The sequence below is a fragment of the Dendropsophus ebraccatus genome, chromosome 3 (genome assembly GCF_027789765.1).
Source record: "Dendropsophus ebraccatus isolate aDenEbr1 chromosome 3, aDenEbr1.pat, whole genome shotgun sequence".
Lineage (NCBI taxonomy): Eukaryota > Metazoa > Chordata > Amphibia > Anura > Hylidae > Dendropsophus > Dendropsophus ebraccatus.
Window position 1 is genome coordinate 196,417,627 of NC_091456.1, and position 19,930 is coordinate 196,437,556.

Sequence of the window (19,930 nt, forward strand, 5' to 3'; positions counted from 1 at the left end):
TGGGAGTGATGTCATCATGACATCATTCTTATCTATGGAATAACAGATGGATAGGACTGGAGAGGTGAGGGATTCTGGGAATGGATGGAGTGATAGTAATGTGTCTCTCCATACACAGGATTACACAGTAGTGAAGAAGTCCTCTAGTGGGCGCTGTGGGGCCCCTGGGTGTGAAGGATGGGGAAGAACCCTGAGCCCAATCCCGGGGCCCCTGATACATGAGGAAATGGAGGAAGAGAAGATCCTAGAAGTCACCAACAAGATGGTGGAGCTGCTGAGTGGAGAGGTGAGACTGTGGCTGCTGGGAATGCTGGGACATTATACAGTAACACCACTGGAGGGGTGGGGGGGATGACTGTGTGATCATTGTGTGTGTCAGGTTCCTATAAGGTGTCAGGACGTGGCGGTCTATTTCTCCATGGAGGAGTGGGAGTATGTAGAAGGACACAAGGATCAGTACAAGGATGTGATGCTGGAGGATCAGCAGCCCCTCCCATCAGCAGGTAATAGACAGGACTATATACACACCTCCTCTCTGTATTATCTGGATGGAAAGAATGAATTCAGTCTCTGTATGTGTTCCCTCCAGTCAGATCCAGTAAGAGAACAGCACCAGAGAGATGTCCCCGTCCTCTTCTCTCACAGGATCAGGATCAGGTAGATGGAGATGTTCCCTATGATGTGTAGATGTGAGGTTCTTGCTCTCAGTCTCGGTTTATCCTACACTATTATATGGATGATACTTGTGTAATGAAGAAGGTGGATATGGCGGATAAAGCCGACCATAGACATTAGATGATGTCTGGATCTAAGGAGACAACTGGTTGGATTTATTCCTATCTGATCCTTTATTTCCCATGAGACAAACCTCAGATGTGTCTGGCAGAGGCCGATCTGGTCATGCCGGATATACAGTGTATTAGGTTGTCACTGATCCATCATCTAACATCTATTGTTCTTTTCATCAGGTAGAAGATCTGGACTATATTGATGCTCTAGACATAATTGTAAAAGAAGAGCCAGATGACAGCAGTGATGAGCAGTATAAGGAGGACATCACTACAGGAAACCGCTCAGGTGAGTAGTGACCACTAAACGCATTCTCCTTAGTCCTCCAGACAGAATGGAGAACATATAAAAGTTGTTTCGATTTCCAAAAGACAGATCATCTAGAAATACAAATTTGTGACAATCCAACGTAAAGAGGTTATCCAGAATTCTAAAATTTATATCTTGTCCGCAAGATAGACTCTGATAACCTAATAATAATAATGATTTATTATTAATAATAATAATGATTTATTTAAATCACAAGCCTAAAACAATCACAGGAGTCAGTTGACGTTGTCAACCACGAGAATTACTTAGACGTCCAGGTAAAAACTATACAAATTGTGCTAAACAAAGCTAATCCTGGACTCCTTCAGAGTCATCCTACAGTACTCGGGAGAGGAAAAAACCCCTGTGGAGGAAACCTCTAGGGAATCATTGCTGAAGGATTGCATTTCCCTCGAGCTGAGAGGGTTAATGCCAAACTCTAAATTTTAAAATAAAATAAATGATATTGTCATCCCATATATTGCACCATGCACAAACAGATAACATACATATACCTCACCCTAGTAATAATCTATATACATACAGTATATGGCTGGGTTCACACTACGTATATTTCAGTCAGTATTGTGGTCCTCATATTGCAACCAAAACCAGGAGTGGATTGAAAACACAGAAAGGCTCTGTTCACACAATGTTGAAATTGAGTGGATGGCCGCCATATAACCGTAAATAACGGCCATTGTTTTAATATAACAGCCGTTGTTCTAAAATAACAGCAAATATTTGCCATTAAATGGCGGCCATCCACTCAATTACAACATTGTGTGAACAGATCCTTTCTGTGTTTTTAATCCACTCCTGGTTTTGGTTGCAATACTGACTGAAATATACTGACTGAAATATACGTAGTGTGAACGCAGCCTATACCTTAGCCTCGTCATAATAATATGCTATATACACATATATCTCACCCCTCATAGTAATACACTATATACACATAGATCCTACGGCCCTCAAAGTAATACACCATATACACACATACCTCACCCTCATAGTAATACACTGTATACCGCCCCCAACCCCACCCCCGCTGCCACCAAATTCACGTCCTCCTTAACACAATTGTTTTCACTACATTATTGAGCAGGAGGTCGGGATTGTCACCTACAGTTCACTTTAATATAAACTGATATAATGCTCATAGTTATATTATTCAATAAAATAAGCTTTCATTTTTGCAGATGACCGTACCTGGAGCACAGAGGGACATCGGACATCTTCAGTGTTTAAAGGAGAGGATTGTGCGTTCCCACAAAATGCATATGAAGCTCGTTCTTTTATCCCATACCTACCCTCAGCCCTTCACAGAAAAGATCTGTCATTTCATCCTTATATACAAGTCCTGCCTTACGACTCATTGCAGGCACAATATAATAGTGACAGGAGAACTCACACAGGGGATAAGTCATATTCATGTTCAGAATGCGGGAAACGCTTTGCCGGGAAGGCTGTTGAACGTCCAAAAATTCGAAGACCACGTTCTGGAAAGAAGCCGTATTCGTGTTCAGAATGTGGAAAATGTTTTGGTGCAAGATCTAATCTTATCACACATCACAGAATTCATACAGGAGAAAGGCCATTTTTATGTTCAGAATGTGGGAAATGTTTTACGCAGAAAGCAGATCTTCGTAAACATCAAAGAATTCACACAGGGGAGAAGCCATTTCAATGTCCGATATGCGGGAAACATTATAGCTTTAAATCCCGTCTTGTTGAACATCAAAAAACTCACACAGGGGAGAAGCCGTATTCATGTTCAGAATGTGGGAAATGTTTTAATGTGAAATCAAATCTTAACAGACATCAGCGAATAATACACGGAAAAAATGTACAAAACTAACCGTGAAAATTAAGTCACGCATCATACACAAGAAGGGGAAAGCAATGGAGATAAGGAAATGTCCAAGAAATGTCTGTGACCCGAAACACAGTTAGGCTCTAGATAACACATCTACATTTGTCTCCTTTATTACAGTTGTACAACGTATTATGCGTGTGAACTATTCGTAGAATTTTAGTAAAATTTTACATGTAGGTTTTAGTTTTTACAATAAAGTGTTTTGTTTTTTTTCTCTAATAGTGTTATTTTCTTTTCATCAAATGTAAGGACATACCCTGAAATCTACAAATGTTCATCCCCATATTTTGCCCCATAACCCCCAGGAAGAGTCGGCACAACACATGTAAATCTGTGAAGAAACAAGAAATTTAGTTTGAACAAAAATTTACCTGGAAGTAACATTCGGAATTTAAAGTTTGCTCAGTATCCGAATGTTTTTGTGAGCGTGAATGTTGGGTTGTACCTGGTGAGTTTAGCAGTGCTGAGGCTTCACATACAGTACAGCACTGTATATGATAACATATACACTCCAAAACTAAGGGAGTATCTATCCTAATTGCCCGCTCTGCTCTTTGGGAGTTTGTGGATCAGATGTCGGACCCAGAGGGCCGGTTCCTATTTGTGAAAGGTAAGATGGTGGGTACTCTCTGTACCTTTGGTACGGTTTACCTTCCCAACACTGGCCAGTTGGCCTTCCTAGAGCGTTGCTTTGCGGAAGTAGACAATTTTCTTGAAGAAGTGGTTGTTTTAGGTGGCAATCTCAATATGGCCCTTTACCGGATCACTCTTCTCTTTCTCTTCTTTGCGCCGCACCAGGCATTCCTCTCCTATCTGCTATTGGATGTTTGGAGGCTTCTTCATCCTCTTGACAAGGATTACACCTTTACTCGCGTATTGACTACTTATTTCTTTCTCATGTACGCCTGGATTGTGTGACCGCTGCCTCCATTGACCCCATCTCTTTCTCGGATCATGCACTGATTTCTCTTTCCCCGACTTTTACCCTCAACCCCGGTCGGGGTGCTGGCGCCTAAAAGACACCTTGCTGAGAGATCATGGAGTTCTCGCTGAAATCCACTCAGACTTGACTACATACTTCGCTACTAATGTCACTGTCGACTCATCGCCCCTGGTGGTCTGGGAGGCCCATAAATGTTACATAAGAGGAACATTTATCAAACTGGCCACACGACTCGAGAAGGAACTATCTGCTAAAATAACGACACTGGTTTCCCAAATCGCGGACCTTGATAAACAACACAAGAGAACTCTTGCTATAGCTGCGGGTGCGGAGCTAAGCGGTCTTGCGGGGTAAGTTGCGTGACCTCACTTTCGCAGATGCCAAGGCCTCTCTAGCGAGATGCCGTCTTCATTACTTCGAGTTCGGCAAGACCCTAGCCCGGGCCCTACGGTTGCAGAGAGCCCACTAATTTATCCCTCAAGTCTCTTCAGCTGCAGGCTCATGATTGACCCTATCCTCCCAAATAGCAGATGCCTTTCGTTCCTACTATGTAAACCTTTATGGTCTATCCCAGTGCTTCTCAAACAGTGAGGCGCCCCCTAGTTGTTGGTGAGGCCCAGCTGAGGAGCCAGTTTTCAAAGAGCAACTATGATCTGCACAGTCCTTTTGCTGTTAGCAAAAAAATCTAATCTAATCTTGCTTTATTAGTATATCGAGCTTGAGAGACAGGTGAAAGGTAGCCCTAGCATCATTTCAGCTTTTAAATGGACTTTCACCACAGATAGTGAGGCCCAGGCACCCTCTTGGTCAGTCTGGTGAGGCCCAGGCATTGCCTTGGTCTGTTGGGTGAGGCTCCAGTAAAAAAAGTTTGACAAGCTCTGTTCTATCCACCACCGTGAACCCTACCAGCCCTGATTCCCTTCACTCTTCCAATCTCCAGTCTTCCCTCTTTGCCAGAGGAAAGCAGTTCCTCGCTTGAGTCGCCCATCACTGGTATGGAATTGCAATGGGCGAGTCCTCCCCTTCTGGTAAAGCCCCAAGCCCAGATGGCCTCACATTGCCCTACTACAAATCGTTTGGTCCCCTTCTTCAAGATAATTTCCTGTCTGCATATAACTCTATCTCTACGGGCTCCACTCTCCACCCAGACTTCCTACATGCCCATGTCATTCCCAAGGAAGGCAAAGACCCCTCCCACTGTCAAAATTATCGCCCTATCTCCCTTCTGAACCTGGAACTTAAATTTTTTTCCAAAATACTGGCCACCCACCTTACCCCTCTTCTTCTACCCATCATACACTCTGACCGAGTGGGTTTTATGCCCAAACGAGAAGCCCATGACAACACTACCAGGGCCCTTAAAATTATCCACCACGCCCGTTCTGCAGCTCTTCCAACCATGCTACTGGCCACTGATGGAGAAGGCCTTTGACCGAGTCAGCTGGCCCTTCCTCTTCGCCACGCTCAGACACCTTGCTCTCAGACCTCACGTTAGAGTGAATTGGCTCCTTATACTCCAACCCCTCGGCTCAGATCTCGGTCAATGGCCTTCTCTCTTCATCATTTCCTATATCTAACAGAACACGGCAGGGCTGCCCCCTCTCCCCCTTTATTTTTATTATGACCCTTGAGCCCTGACTTGTAAGAAACAATGCTAATATTTCTGGGGGGCGAGTGGGACCTGTAGATCATAAAGTTGCGGCTTATGCAGACGATCTCCTATTTTTACTTACAAAACCTACAGTCTCCCTCCCTAATCTTCTCTCTGAGCTTTCCCATTACCAAACCCTTTCTTATTACAAGATTAACTTAGAAAAATCCGAGGCACTCAACCTTTCTCTTCCTTCCTCTGTAGCTAACTCTTTAGAGTCCTCATTTCCCTTCCGCTGATCGCGTACTTCTCTGACATATCTGGGGGTCCAACTCACACTGCATTGTACTTTCCTAAAACTCAGGGAGGTTTTGGACCCCCTAACCTCTATCTCTACTATGTCGCTGCTCACCTCTCTAGGGTGTTAGACTGGCATTGCCATGCTCACACTAAACTATGTGTAGGCCTGGAGATAACATTCTCCCCAATGTCCTTCTTGGGGGTTCCATGGATACCGACCTCCTCTCGTTTTGTCGGTCTCCATCCCACCATTGCCCTGACACTGAAGGTATGTCAGAAACACCTTTCCTCTATTTTCTTGGTCCCACACCCCTCCCCACTGTTCCCTGTGCTGGGTAATCCTTCGTTCCTAGCTGGCTCAGATAATACAGTATTTCGTGCCTGACTTCGGACTGGCACTTTTCACGCTACCTCCTTCCTCAAAGGCCCGTCATGGCTATCCCTCTCTGAACTTAAGGATCTCTCGGACCCTGCTCCCTTGGGGTTCTGGAGGGCACTGCAACTTAATCATTTCCTCCATTCCCTTCCTAACCCTTCTTGCTTTGCCCGCTCTTCGACGCAATTTGAATCCTTATGTCTGGGTTCTGGCCCTCTCCATCTTTCTCTTTCCCTTCTATATAACATGTTGAGCTCTCCACCGGAACAACCACCTTCTCCATTTCTCACTGCCTGGGAAGGAGATTTAAATATTACTCTTTCTGTGGCTCAGGTAGAACGAGTTTTTACCTGTATACACTCTTCTTCTATCTCCTTGCACCTTCAAGAGGCGAGATATAAACTTCTTTCCCGATGATATCGGGTCCCTACCCGTCTCCACGGAGATGTCTCACCGCTCTCCTGAAGAAACTGTGGTGAAGGCGCCCTTTTACATACGTTTTGAAGCTGTCCTAAACTGGTCCCCTTCTGGAAGGAAGTGTGGCGCATCTCTTCTACCTTTACTGATCATCAGCTGCCCTTTTCTCCATCGTTTTTTCTCTTGCACGTGTCAGATATCTCTCTCAAAACTTACCGTCACTCTGTTCTCCGAGATCTGGTGTGCGTGCATGTATCCCTGCTCTCTGGCGTCGCCCTGATCCCCCTAGCATCTCCATGTGGATTCGTAAAGTTGAGGACATCAAACGCATGGAAGACCTCACTGCACAACTACACGGTCGTGATTCTAGGTTTTTCCGAACGTGGTTTTACTGGGATCAATTCAACAAATAATAATAATAATAATTTTTATTTATATAATAATAATAATTTTTATTTATTTAGCGCCAACAGATTCCGCAGCACTTTACAATTCTGGGGGTACATACATAGACAAAAAATGTACATTACAGAGATATACATATAATTATCCATACATGAGGAGTGAGGTCCCTGCTCGCATGCATGAGCTTACACACTATCAGGAGGGGGTGCGAGACAAAATGGCAGAGGGGCAAAGTGCATCGTTGTTCTTATGGTCCAGCCATAAGGCAGTATATATAAGGCAGTGCGGGTAAGGGGGGGTGAACCTGTCACCAGCCAATGCCTGCATGCAGGGCCGGCGTCAGCACCTGGCGTACTTGGGCAAGTGCCGGGGCCCACAGCTCCTCTGGGGGCCCCCTCAGCACTCGCCCGTCATGTCACAATGCAGGCCCAGCGTTTTTCTGGCACCCGGCCCGTGCCACTGTGGCAGGCTGCCGTCAGGACACCCCCCCCCCATCCGCCCGGCCCGCGGGCGCATGAACTGCTCACCTCTCGCGATCAAGCCCTGCATCCCTAGCAACGGCTAGCAACAGCCCGAGCTCGCCGTAACATTCGGCTACGCTCCGGCGTGACGTCACTGGCTTCATCCGGCCGCAGCGGCGCGTAGTTGTTCCGCCTCCCGCCTCCAGCTTGCAAGCAGGACAGAGCTTCGGCAGAGACTGTGGTGAGTATTCTTGAGGGAAGGGGGGGGGGGGAGTAGGGGGTTTTGAGAAAGAGTAGGAGAGTAGGGGGCCCGGGGGGGGGTCGGTTTTTGGTAAGGGAGTCGGGACAGAGCAGGGGACATTACTATGCGGAGCAGGGGACATTACTATGGGGAGCAGGGGGCATTACTATAGGGGCAGAGGACATTACTATGGGAAGCAGGGGGCATTACTATGGGGAGCAGGGGGCATTACTATGGGAAGCAGGGGGCATTACTATGGGGAGCAGGGGGCATTACTATGGGGGCAGAGGACATTACTATGGGGGCAGGGGACATTACTATGGGAAGCAGGGGGCATTACTATGGGGAGCAGGGGACATTACTATGGGGAGCAGGGGGCATTACTATGGGGAGCAGGGGGCATTACTATGGGGGCAGAGGACATTACTATGGGGAGCAGGGGACATTACTATGGGGAGCAGGGGGCATTACTATGGGGGCAGAGGACATTACTATGGGGAGCAGGGGATATTACTATGGGGGCAGGGGACATTACTATGGGGGCAGGGGACATTACTATGGGGAGCAGGGGACATTACTATAGGGGCAGAGGACATTACTATGGGGGCAGGGGACATTACTATGGGGAGCAGGGGACATTACTATGGAAGCAGGGGACATTACTATGGGGACAGAGCAGTTGACATTACTATGGGGAGCAGGGGACATTACTATGGGGGCAGGGGACATTACTATGGGGAGCAGGGGATATTACTATGGGGCAGAGGACATTACTATGGGGGCAGAGGACATTACTATGGGGAGCAGGGGATATTACTATGGGGGCAGAGGACATTACTATGGGGGCAGGGGACATTACTAGGCGGACAGAGCAGGGGACATTACTATGGGGAGCAGGGGACATTACTATGGGGGCAGGGGACATTACTATGGGGGCAGGGGACATTACTATGGGGAGCAGGGGACATTACTATAGGGGCAGAGGACATTACTATGGGGGCAGGGGACATTACTATGGGGAGCAGGGGACATTACTATGGAAGCAGGGGACATTACTATGGGGACAGAGCAGTTGACATTACTATGGGGAGCAGGGGACATTACTATGGGGGCAGAGGACATTACTATGGGGAGCAGGGGATATTACTATGGGGCAGAGGACATTACTATGGGGGCAGAGGACATTACTATGGGGAGCAGGGGACATTACTATGGGGGCAGGGGACATTACTATGGGGACAGAGCAGGGGGCATTACTATGGGGCCAGGGGACATTACTATGTGGAGCAGAGGATATTTCTATGGGGGCAGAGCAGGGGACATAGGGCATTTTTACAATATGGAGGGCACAACATGGGGGCATTATTACTATATGGGGGCACGGGACCTACAAACCTCCTTACTTTACTGCACATGACACCAAGCAGCAGAATTACTACTGTATGAAAGCCTATGGGTGGGAAAAAGGGAAGGAAGTTGCTGGAAATGTGCGGAGTCTAAGATGTTTGTCTGACAGGTCCTGAAGAGAAGAATTGTAGCTTGAAGAAATCATCATGGTGGTCTGGGCAAGACGGAGAGGAAACGGAGAGCGATCGCCTCAGATCAAAGAAGACGTCACATGTGAGTTACTGGATTACGTTCTTTTTCGGTATTTTGTCAAACTTTATTTGGTAGGTGTGCCCCGAGGTGTGCTATACAAAGGGGCCCTCTGAGGCTCTCTCGCCCAAGGGCCCACAAAAACCTGGAGCCGGCCCTGCCTGCATGCACAGGTCTAAGTGCTTAAATGCTTGGTGTGTGTGTGCGCGTGTATGTATGTGTGTGTGTGCGTGGTGGAGGTGTCTGTGTGTGTGTGTGTGTGTGTGTGTGCGTGTATGTATGTGTCTGTGTGCGTGGTGGAGGTGTGTGTGTGTGTGTGTGTGTGTGTGGAGGGGGGGTTGAGGGTTGAGTCAAAATTAGGGAACCTGGTAAGTCTGTTTGAACAGATGTGTTTTGAGGGCACGTTTGAAGCTTTGGGTATTGGAGGTGAGTCTGACAGTCTTGGGTAATGCATTCCATAGAACTGGTGCAGCTTGGGTGAAGTCCTGGAGACGGGAGTGAGAGGTGCGGATCAAGGTGGATGTTAGTCGTAAGTCATTAGAAGAGCGTAGGGCACGGGTAGGGCGGTAGACAGAGATGAGGGAGGAGATGTATGGAGGTGCAGCACTGTGGAGAGCCTTGTGGGTGAGCAGGAGGACTTTATTTTGTATCCTGTGTTTAACAGGGAGCCAGTGTAGTGACTGGCACAGGGGGGAGGCATCGGTGTAGTGACTGGCACAGGGGGAGGCATCGGTGTAGTGACTGGCACAGGGGGAGGCATCGGTATAGTGACTGGCACAGGGGGAGGCATCGGTATAGTGACTGGCACAGGGGGGAGGCATCGGTATAGTGACTGGCACAGGGGGGAAGCATCAGTATAGCGGCTGGACATGGGGATGAGCCTGGCCGCTGTATTGAGAATGGACTGGAGAGAGGAGAGTTTGGAGGAAGGAAGGCCGATTAGTAAGGAATTGCAGTAGTCAAGACGGGAATGGATCAGAGCGACAATGAGAGTTTTAGCAGATTCCACAGGAAGGAAGGGACGGATTTTAGAGATGTTTTTTAGATGCAGATTACAGGAACGTGAAAGAGATTTAATGTGAGGAGTGAAGGAGAGATCCGAGTCACACATAACCCCAAGGCAGCGGGCTTGTTGTGTAGGGGTTATGGAGCTTGTTGTGTGGGGGTTATGGTCGCACCACAGACAGAGATGGAGATGTCAGGTGGGGGGTGGTTAGCAGAGGGAGGGAAGACAAGAAGCTCAGTCTTAGAAAGGTTTAGTTTTAGGAATAGGGAGGACATAGCGTTAGAGACGGCAGACAGACAGTTACTGGTGTTCTGTAGAAGAGCAGGGGTGATATCACGGGAGGAGGTATACAGCTGGGTATCATCAGCATGGAGATGGTATATAGCAGAGGGTGATATCACGGGAGGAGGTATACAGCTGGGTGATATCACGGGAGGAGGTATACAGCTGGGTATCATCAGCATAGAGATGGTATATAGCAGGGGGTGATATCACGGGAGGAGGTATACAGCTGGGTATCATCAGCATAGAGATGGTATATAGCAGGGGGTGATATCACGGGAGGAGGTATACAGCTGGGTATCATCAGCATGGAGATGGTATATAGCAGAGGGTGATATCACGGGAGGAGGTATAGAGCTGGGTATCATCAGCATAGAGATGGTATATAGCAGAGGGTGATATCACGGGAGGAGGTATACAGCTGGATGATGTCACGGGAGGAGGTATACAGCTGGGTGATATCACGGGAGGAGGTATACAGCTGGATGATATCACGGGAGGAGGTATATAGCTGGGTGATATCACGGGAGGAGGTATAGAGCTGGGTATCATCAGCATAGAGATGGTATATAGCAGAGGGTGATATCACGGGAGGAGGTATACAGCTGGATGATGTCACGGGAGGAGTTATACAGCTGGGTGATATCACGGGAGCAGGTGTATAGCTGGATGATGTCACGGGAGGAGGTATACAGCTGGATGATGTCACGGGAGGAGGTATACAGCTGGATGATATCACGGGAGGAGGTATACAGCTGGGTATCATTAGCATAAAGATGGTAATGAAAACCAAACTTGCTGATGATTTTTCCGATGGGTAAAGTGTAACGTGAGAAAAGGAGAGAGAGAGAGGACCTAGGACTGATCCCTGAGGAACCCCGACTGTAAGGGGGAGGGAAGATGACGTGGAGCCAGAAAGTGATACACTAAAGGAGCGGTCAGAGAGATAGGAGGAAAACCAGGAAAGAGCAGAGTGCTTGAGGCCGATAGAGCGGAGCGTGGAGAGGAGGAGCTGGGGGGCTACAGTGTCACATACAGATAGAGCGGAGCGTGGAGAGGAGGAGCTGGGGGGCTACAGTGTCACATACAGATAGAGCGGAGCATGGAGAGGAGGAGCTGGTGGTCTACAGTGTCAAAAGCTGCAGATAGGTCCAGGAGAATGAGAAGTGAATGGTCACCTTTAGATTTGGCGGAGAGGAGATCATTAGAGACTTTAGTAAGGGCAGTTTCTGTAGAGTGGTGAGGACGGAAACCGGACTGAAGGGGGTCAAGGAGAGAGTTGTCAGAGAGGTAGCGGGTTAGGCGGGAATAGACCAGACGTTCCAACAGTTTGGAGATAAAAGGAAGATTAGAGACAGGTCGATAGTTGGCTGCACAGGAGGGGTCTAGGGAGAATTTTTTCAGTAAGGGAGTGATAATGGAGTGTTTGAAAGTCGAGGGAAAGATGCCAGAGGAGAGGGAGAGGGTGAAGATTTTAGTAAGGTAAGTAGTGACAACAAAACAAAAAAACAAAACAACTGAATATAAGTCCCTCCTGGCTTAGTGAGGATTGACCTGCCCTACTCCCTTCCCATACCCCTCCCCCGCCTCTCACCCCCTCCCCCTTTTTTCCCCTTCTTTCTCTCTCTCCCTTTTCCTCCTCTTTCTTTTTCTTTGTTCCAGGGCCGAGCGTTAGCTCACTCCTTGCTTTCCCATACACATGCAATCCCGTCCCACCCGGGAGCTGTGCAATGCTCCTGCTTTGTTATACTGCAGTTGCTCAATGTTCCATTTTGTTATGATTTTATGGATATGTGCCTTTGCACCCTTTTGGGTGTCCATTGTATTGTTGGTTTAAAAAATTGAAAATTGAATAAAATTGAGAATTAAAAAAACAAAAAGATAGCATATACAGTACAGTAGTAATAGAATCAGTGCACTCTCATCTCCCATCCATTATAATAGGGGGGGGGCACTGTACAGTAAAGAATGAATGAGGAGTTGGTGACCGGCCCTTGGACTCTTGCTGGGCTCCAGGATCTCCTCCGCTGCCAACATCACGACCCGGCTGATTTTCAGCCCGCTCAGCCAGTCAGTGACTGGGGCTGGACGTCATCACAACTCGGAGGAAATCTGGGGTCCTGGAAGAGGTAAGTACTTGTTCCCTATCATTTTCCCTCCTGACAAATTAAAAAAACACATCTTTAATTATTGGAAGGTGCTGGAACCAATTAAACACATTTACATTATTTCCTATGGGAAGACACTGCTCGGTTCTTAGACTGCCCCCCTGACCCAATTACATTCGAGAACCGAGGTACCACTGTTTTCGTCTGTTTCTGCCTGTTGAACTAACAAAGATTATGTTTTTTCCCAGTTTCTCAGCATATTTTATAGAAAAATTAAGTCTGACGTTGCAAAGTACAATTAAAGGTGGAAATAATAAGAGCTCATTTTGGTTTGTAGGTGAAAAAATACACAAAGAAAAAACAAAAGCACAAAAATCGTCCTTAAGGGGTTTATCAGGATAAGAAAATGCACAGCGCCACCCGTCCTCAGTTTATGTGTGGTACTACAATTCCATCTCTATTTATCTCTATGAAAGTGCGTGAAGAGTGGTGATGTTTCTGGAAGAAAGCAGCCATGTTTTTTGTACAGCTGGATAACCCCTTTATACAGTGTTGGGATTACACACAGGGCTCTGCTGCAGGCATATATAACACACACATACAGCTCAGCTACATGTACATTACACACATATACAGCTCAGCTACATGTACATTACACACATATACAGCTCAGCTACATGTACATTACACACATACAGCTCAGCTACATGTACATTACACATATACAGCTCAGCTACATGTACATTACACATATACAGCTCAGCTACATGTACATTACACACATACAGCTCAGCTACATGTACATTACACATATACAGCTCAGCTACATGTACATTACACACATACAGCTCAGCTACATGTACATTACACACATACAGCTCAGCTACATGTACATTACACACATATACAGCTCAGCTACATGTACATTACACACATACAGCTCAGCTACATGTACATTACACACATACAGCTCAGCTACATGTACATTACACATATATAAAGCTCAGCTACATGTACATTACACATACAGCTCAGCTACATGTACATTACACATATATACAGCTCAGCTACATGTACATTACACATATACAGCTCAGCTACATGTACATTACACATACAGCTCAGCTACATGTACATTACACACATATACAGCTCAGCTACATGTACATTACACACATACAGCTCAGCTACATATACATTACACACATACAGCTCAGCTACATGTATATTACACATATACAGCTCAGCTACATGTACATTACACATATACAGCTCAGCTACATGTACATTACACATATACAGCTCAGCTACATGTACATTACACACATACAGCTCAGCTACATGTACATTACACATATACAGCTCAGCTACATGTACATTACACATACAGCTCAGCTACATGTACATTACACATATATACAGCTCAGCTACATGTACATTACACATACAGCTCAGCTACATGTACATTACACATATATACAGCTCAGCTACATGTACATTACACATACAGCTCAGCTACATGTACATTACACACATATACAGCTCAGCTACATGTACATTACACACATATACAGCTCAGCTACATGTACATTACACATATACAGCTCAGCTACATGTACATTACACACATACACAGGGCTCCAGACTAAAAAATTTACCTGGGAGCCATTGGCTCCTAACCTGAAAAATTTAGGCGCCAAATAGAATATTTGGTCGCCAACATTTTAAACCATGTAAAATTAATGTTATGTTAAATGGGACTTACTGTGTGCAGAGGCCGCGGCAGCAGCCTCCTCCTCCTCCTCCTTTAGATCCTTTCTTTTCTTAGTTTGAAAATGTTCAACATGGAAACTTGCAACTTGACAACCATATACAGTCTGACTCAGTACTTCAGCCTCACTTGGCTAGCCTTTTAATGAGGCTTACTCTTCTGAACTTGAACTTAAAGGGAACCTGTCACCCCCGGTGACGGGGTGACAGGCTCCCAACCCCCCTATACTCACCTCATCGCGCCGGGTCCCGCTTCTGAAGATGGTCGGGTCACGGAGATCTCAGCCGCTGCAGCCCGGCGTGCGCTGAGAGATGAGTCCAACTCTCATAGAGAATGACGGGAGAGTCCAGCGCTCCGTCATTCTCTATGAGCGTTGGACTCCTCTCTCAGCACGCACGTCGGGCTGCAGCGGCTGAGATCTCCGTGACCCGACCATCTCCAGAAGCGGGACCCGGCGCGATGAGGTGAGTATAGGGGGTTCTAACGGGGGGTTGGGAGCCTGTCACCCCGTCACCGGGGGTGACAGGTTCCCTTTAAAAGCTTGCAACAGTCTATACATACTGAGCTAGACTTCTGACTGCAGCCATAGTGACCCCCCACAAGATGTGTATATAGATAGATATATCTCTCGCCTAGTGACTAATGCAAGTGACCCCCTACAATACAGACACCTGAGGGGCCCTGATAATAATAATTGTGCATATATCTATCTCCCAGTGTCTGCAGCCAGTTTGCCCTACACTTATAGATGGCCCCCTCCCCTTATAGATGCCCCCTCTACCCCCATTATAGATGCCCCCTCCTCCCCCCCATTATAGATGCCCCCTCCTCCTCCCCATTATAGATGCCCTCTTCTCCCCCCCTTATAGATGACCCCCTCCTTTTATAGATGACCCCCTCTACCCCCATTATAGATTCCCCCTCCTCCCCCCCATTATAGATGCCCCCTCTTCTCCCCCCCTTATAGATACCCCCTCCCCTTATAGATGACCCCCTCTACCCCCATTATAGATGCCCCCTCCTCCCCCCATTATAGATGCCCCTCCTCCCCCCCATTATAGATGCCCCCTCCTCCCCCCCATTATAGATGCCCCCTCTCCCCCCCATTATAGATGCCCCCTCTTCTCCCCCCCTTATAGATACCCCCTCCCCTTATAGATGACCCCCTCTACCCCCATTATAGATGCCCCCTCCTCCCCCCATTATAGATGCCCCCTCCTCCCCCCCATTATAGATGCCCCCTCTCCCCCCCATTATAGATGCCCCCTCTTCTCCCCCCATTATAGATACCCCCTCCCCTTATAGATGCCCCCTCCTCCCCCCATTATAGATGCCCCCTCCTCCCCCCCATTATAGATGCCCCCTCCTCCCCCCCATTATAGATGCCCCCTCCTCCCCCCCATTATAGATGCCCCCTCCTCCCCCCCATTATAGATGCCCTCTTCTCCCCCCCTTATAGATACCCCCTCCCCTCCCCTTGAAGATGGCCCCTCTTCTCCCCCCATTATAGATGCCCCCCCTTCTCTTCCCCCCATTATAGATGGCACTCTCTTCTCCCCCCATTATAGATGCCCCCCTTCTCTTCCCCCCATTATAGATGGCACTCTCTTCTCCCCCCATTATAGATGCCCCCTCCTCCCCCCCCCCTTTCCTCTATGCTAAGCAGTATTTAAAAAAAACAAACACACAAACTCACCTGACAACCCGCTCCCCCGGTGATCCTCTTCTTCTTCGGACGCTGTTCCCGGCTGATGCGCGGCTGCCGGGGGTGTCCCATCCTATCCCCGGCAGCGCGGCGCATCAGTGAGCTCCCTGTACGCCGGGGCTGTGACTTCTGACACAGGAAGCGTCTCTGACGCGCGCTTCCTGTGCCGGAAGTCAGGGCCCCAGGCAGCTCACTGATGCGCCGCGCTGCCGGGGATAGGACGGGACACCCCCGGCAGCCGCGCATCAGCCGCGCATCTTAAAGAGACAGCGCGCCGCCGGGGCCAGTCGCAAATGGCGCCCAGATTAATAAATCTGGGCGCCATTTGCAAAATATCAGTCGCATTGGCGACCATTTTGGTCGCCATCTGGAGCCCTGATACAGCTCAGCTACATGTACATTACACACATATACAGCTCAGCTACATGTACATTACACATATATACAGCTCAGCTACATGTACATTACACACATATACAGCTCAGCTACATGTACATCACACACATACAGCTCAGCTACATGTACATTACACATATACAGCTCAGCTACATGTACATTACACACATATACAGCTCAGCTACATGTACATTACACACATACAGCTCAGCTACATATACATTACACACATACAGCTCAGCTACATGTACATTACACATATACAGCTCAGCTACATGTACATTACACACATACAGCTCAGCTACATGTACATTACACACATATACAGCTCAGCTACATGTACATTACACACATACAGCTCAGCTACATATACATTACACACATACAGCTCAGCTACATGTACATTACATATATATACAGCTCAGCTACATGTACATTACACACATATACAGCTCAGCTACATGTACAGTACACACATACAGCTCAGCTACATGTACATTACACACATACAGCTCAGCTACATGTACATTACACACATACAGCACAGCTACATGTACATTACACATATACAGCTCAGCTACATGTACATTACACATATACAGCTCAGCTACATGTACATTACACATACAGCTCAGCTACATGTACATTACACATATATACAGCTCAGCTACATGTACATTACACACACATACAGCTCAGCTACATGTACATTACATATATATACAGCTCAGCTACATGTACATTACACACATACAGCTCAGCTACATGTACATTACACACATACAGCTCAGCTACATGTACATTACACACATACAGCTCAGCTACATATACATTACACACATACAGCTCAGCTACATGTACATTACACACATATACAGCTCAGCTACATGTACATTACACACATATACAGCTCAGCTACATGTACATTACACACATACAGCTCAGCTACATGTACATTACACACATATACAGCTCAGCTATATGTACATTACACACATATACAGCTCAGCTACATGTACATTACACACATACAGCTCAGCTACATGTACATTACACATATACAGCTCAGCTACATGTACATTACACATATACAGCTCAGCTACATGTACATTACACACATATACAGCTCAGCTACATGTACATTACACACATATACAGCTCAGCTACATGTACATTACACACATACAGCTCAGCTACATGTACATTACACACATATACAGCTCAGCTACATGTACATTACATATATACAGCTCAGCTACATGTACATTACACATATACAGCTAAGCTACATGTACATTACACACATATACAGCTCAGCTACATGTACATTACACACACATACAGCTCAGCTACATGTACATTACACATATATACAGCTCAGCTACATGTACATTACACACATACAGCTCAGCTACATGTACATTACACACATATACAGCTAAGCTACATGTACATTACACACATACAGCTCATCTACATATACATTACACACATACAGCTCAGCTACATGTACATTACACATATACAGCTCAGCTACATGTACATTACATATATATACAGCTCAGCTACATGTACATTACACACATACAGCTCAGCTACATGTACATTACACATATATACAGCTCAGCTACATGTACATTACACACATATACAGCTCAGCTACATGTACATTACACACATATATACAGCTCAGCTACATGTACATTACACACATACAGCTCAGCTACATGTACATTACACATATATACAGCTCAGCTACATGTACATTACACATATATACAGCTCAGCTACATGTACATTACACATATACAGCTCAGCTACATGTACATTACACATATACAGCTCAGCTACATGTACATTACACATATACAGCTCAGCTACATGTACATTACACACATATACAGCTCAGCTACATGTACATTACACACACATACAGCTCAGCTACATGTACATTACACACATATACAGCTCAGCTACATGTACATTACACATATACAGCTCAGCTACATGTACATTACACACATATACAGCTCAGCTACATGTACATTACACACATACAGCTCAGCTACATGTACATTACACACACATACAGCTCAGCTACATGTACATTACACACATACAGCTCAGCTACATGTACATTACACACATACAGCTCAGCTACATGTACATTACACACATATACAGCTCAGCTACATGTACATTACACACATACAGCTCAGCTACATATACATTACACATATACAGCTCAGCTACATGTACATTACACATATACAGCTCAGCTACATGTACATTACACATATACAGCTCAGCTACATGTACATTACACATATACAGCTCAGCTACATGTACATTACACATATATACAGCTCAGCTACATGTACATTACACATATACAGCTCAGCTACATGTACATTACACATATACAGCTCAGCTACATGTACATTACACATATACAGCTCAGCTACATGTACATTACACACATATACAGCTCAGCTACATGTACATTACACACATATACAGCTCAGCTACATGTACATTACACACATATACAGCTCAGCTACATGTACATTACACATATACAGCACAGCTACATGTACATTACACACATATACAGCTCAGCTACATGTACATTACACACATACAGCTCAGCTACATGTACATTACACACATATACAGCTCAGCTACATGTACATTACACACATATACAGCTCAGCTACATGTACATTACACACATACAGCTCAGCTACATGTACATTACACACATACAGCTCAGCTACATATACATTACACACATACAGCTCAGCTACATGTACATTACACATATACAGCTCAGCTACATGTACATTACACATACAGCTCAGCTACATGTACATTACACACATATACAGCTCAGCTACATGTACATTACACACATATACAGCTCAGCTACATGTACATTACACACATATATACAGCCCAGCTACATGTACATTACATATATATACAGCTCAGCTACATGTACATTACACACATATACAGCTCAGCTACATGTACATTACACACATATACAGCTCAGCTACATGTACATTACACATACAGCTCTGCTACATGTAAATTACACACATACAGCTCAGCTACATGTACATTACACACATACAGCTCAGCTACATGTACATTACACACATATACAGCTCAGCTACATGTACATTACACATATATATACAGCTCAGCTACATGTACATTACACATATACAGCTCAGCTACATGTACATTACACATATACAGCTCAGCTACATGTACATTACACACATACAGCTCAGCTACATGTACATTACACACATACAGCTCAGCTACATGTACATTACACATATACAGC

At 46.0% G+C, this 19,930-nt stretch overlaps 1 protein-coding gene across 1 annotated transcript in view; it reads left to right on the forward strand.

The window, feature by feature from the left end:
• The first annotated feature begins 750 nt into the window (after nucleotides 1-750).
• The window catches only part of LOC138786664 (zinc finger protein 721-like), a 61,919-nt gene continuing 42,739 nt past the window's right edge, over nucleotides 751-19,930 (forward strand). The window contains exons 1-6 of the mRNA XM_069963640.1: nucleotides 751-759; nucleotides 924-1,077; nucleotides 2,301-2,951; nucleotides 4,042-4,270; nucleotides 4,861-4,948; nucleotides 5,309-5,410. Of these exons, the coding sequence (XP_069819741.1) occupies nucleotides 751-759; nucleotides 924-1,077; nucleotides 2,301-2,951; nucleotides 4,042-4,270; nucleotides 4,861-4,948; nucleotides 5,309-5,410 (1,233 nt within the window). The remainder of the gene's footprint in view (nucleotides 760-923; nucleotides 1,078-2,300; nucleotides 2,952-4,041; nucleotides 4,271-4,860; nucleotides 4,949-5,308; nucleotides 5,411-19,930) is intronic.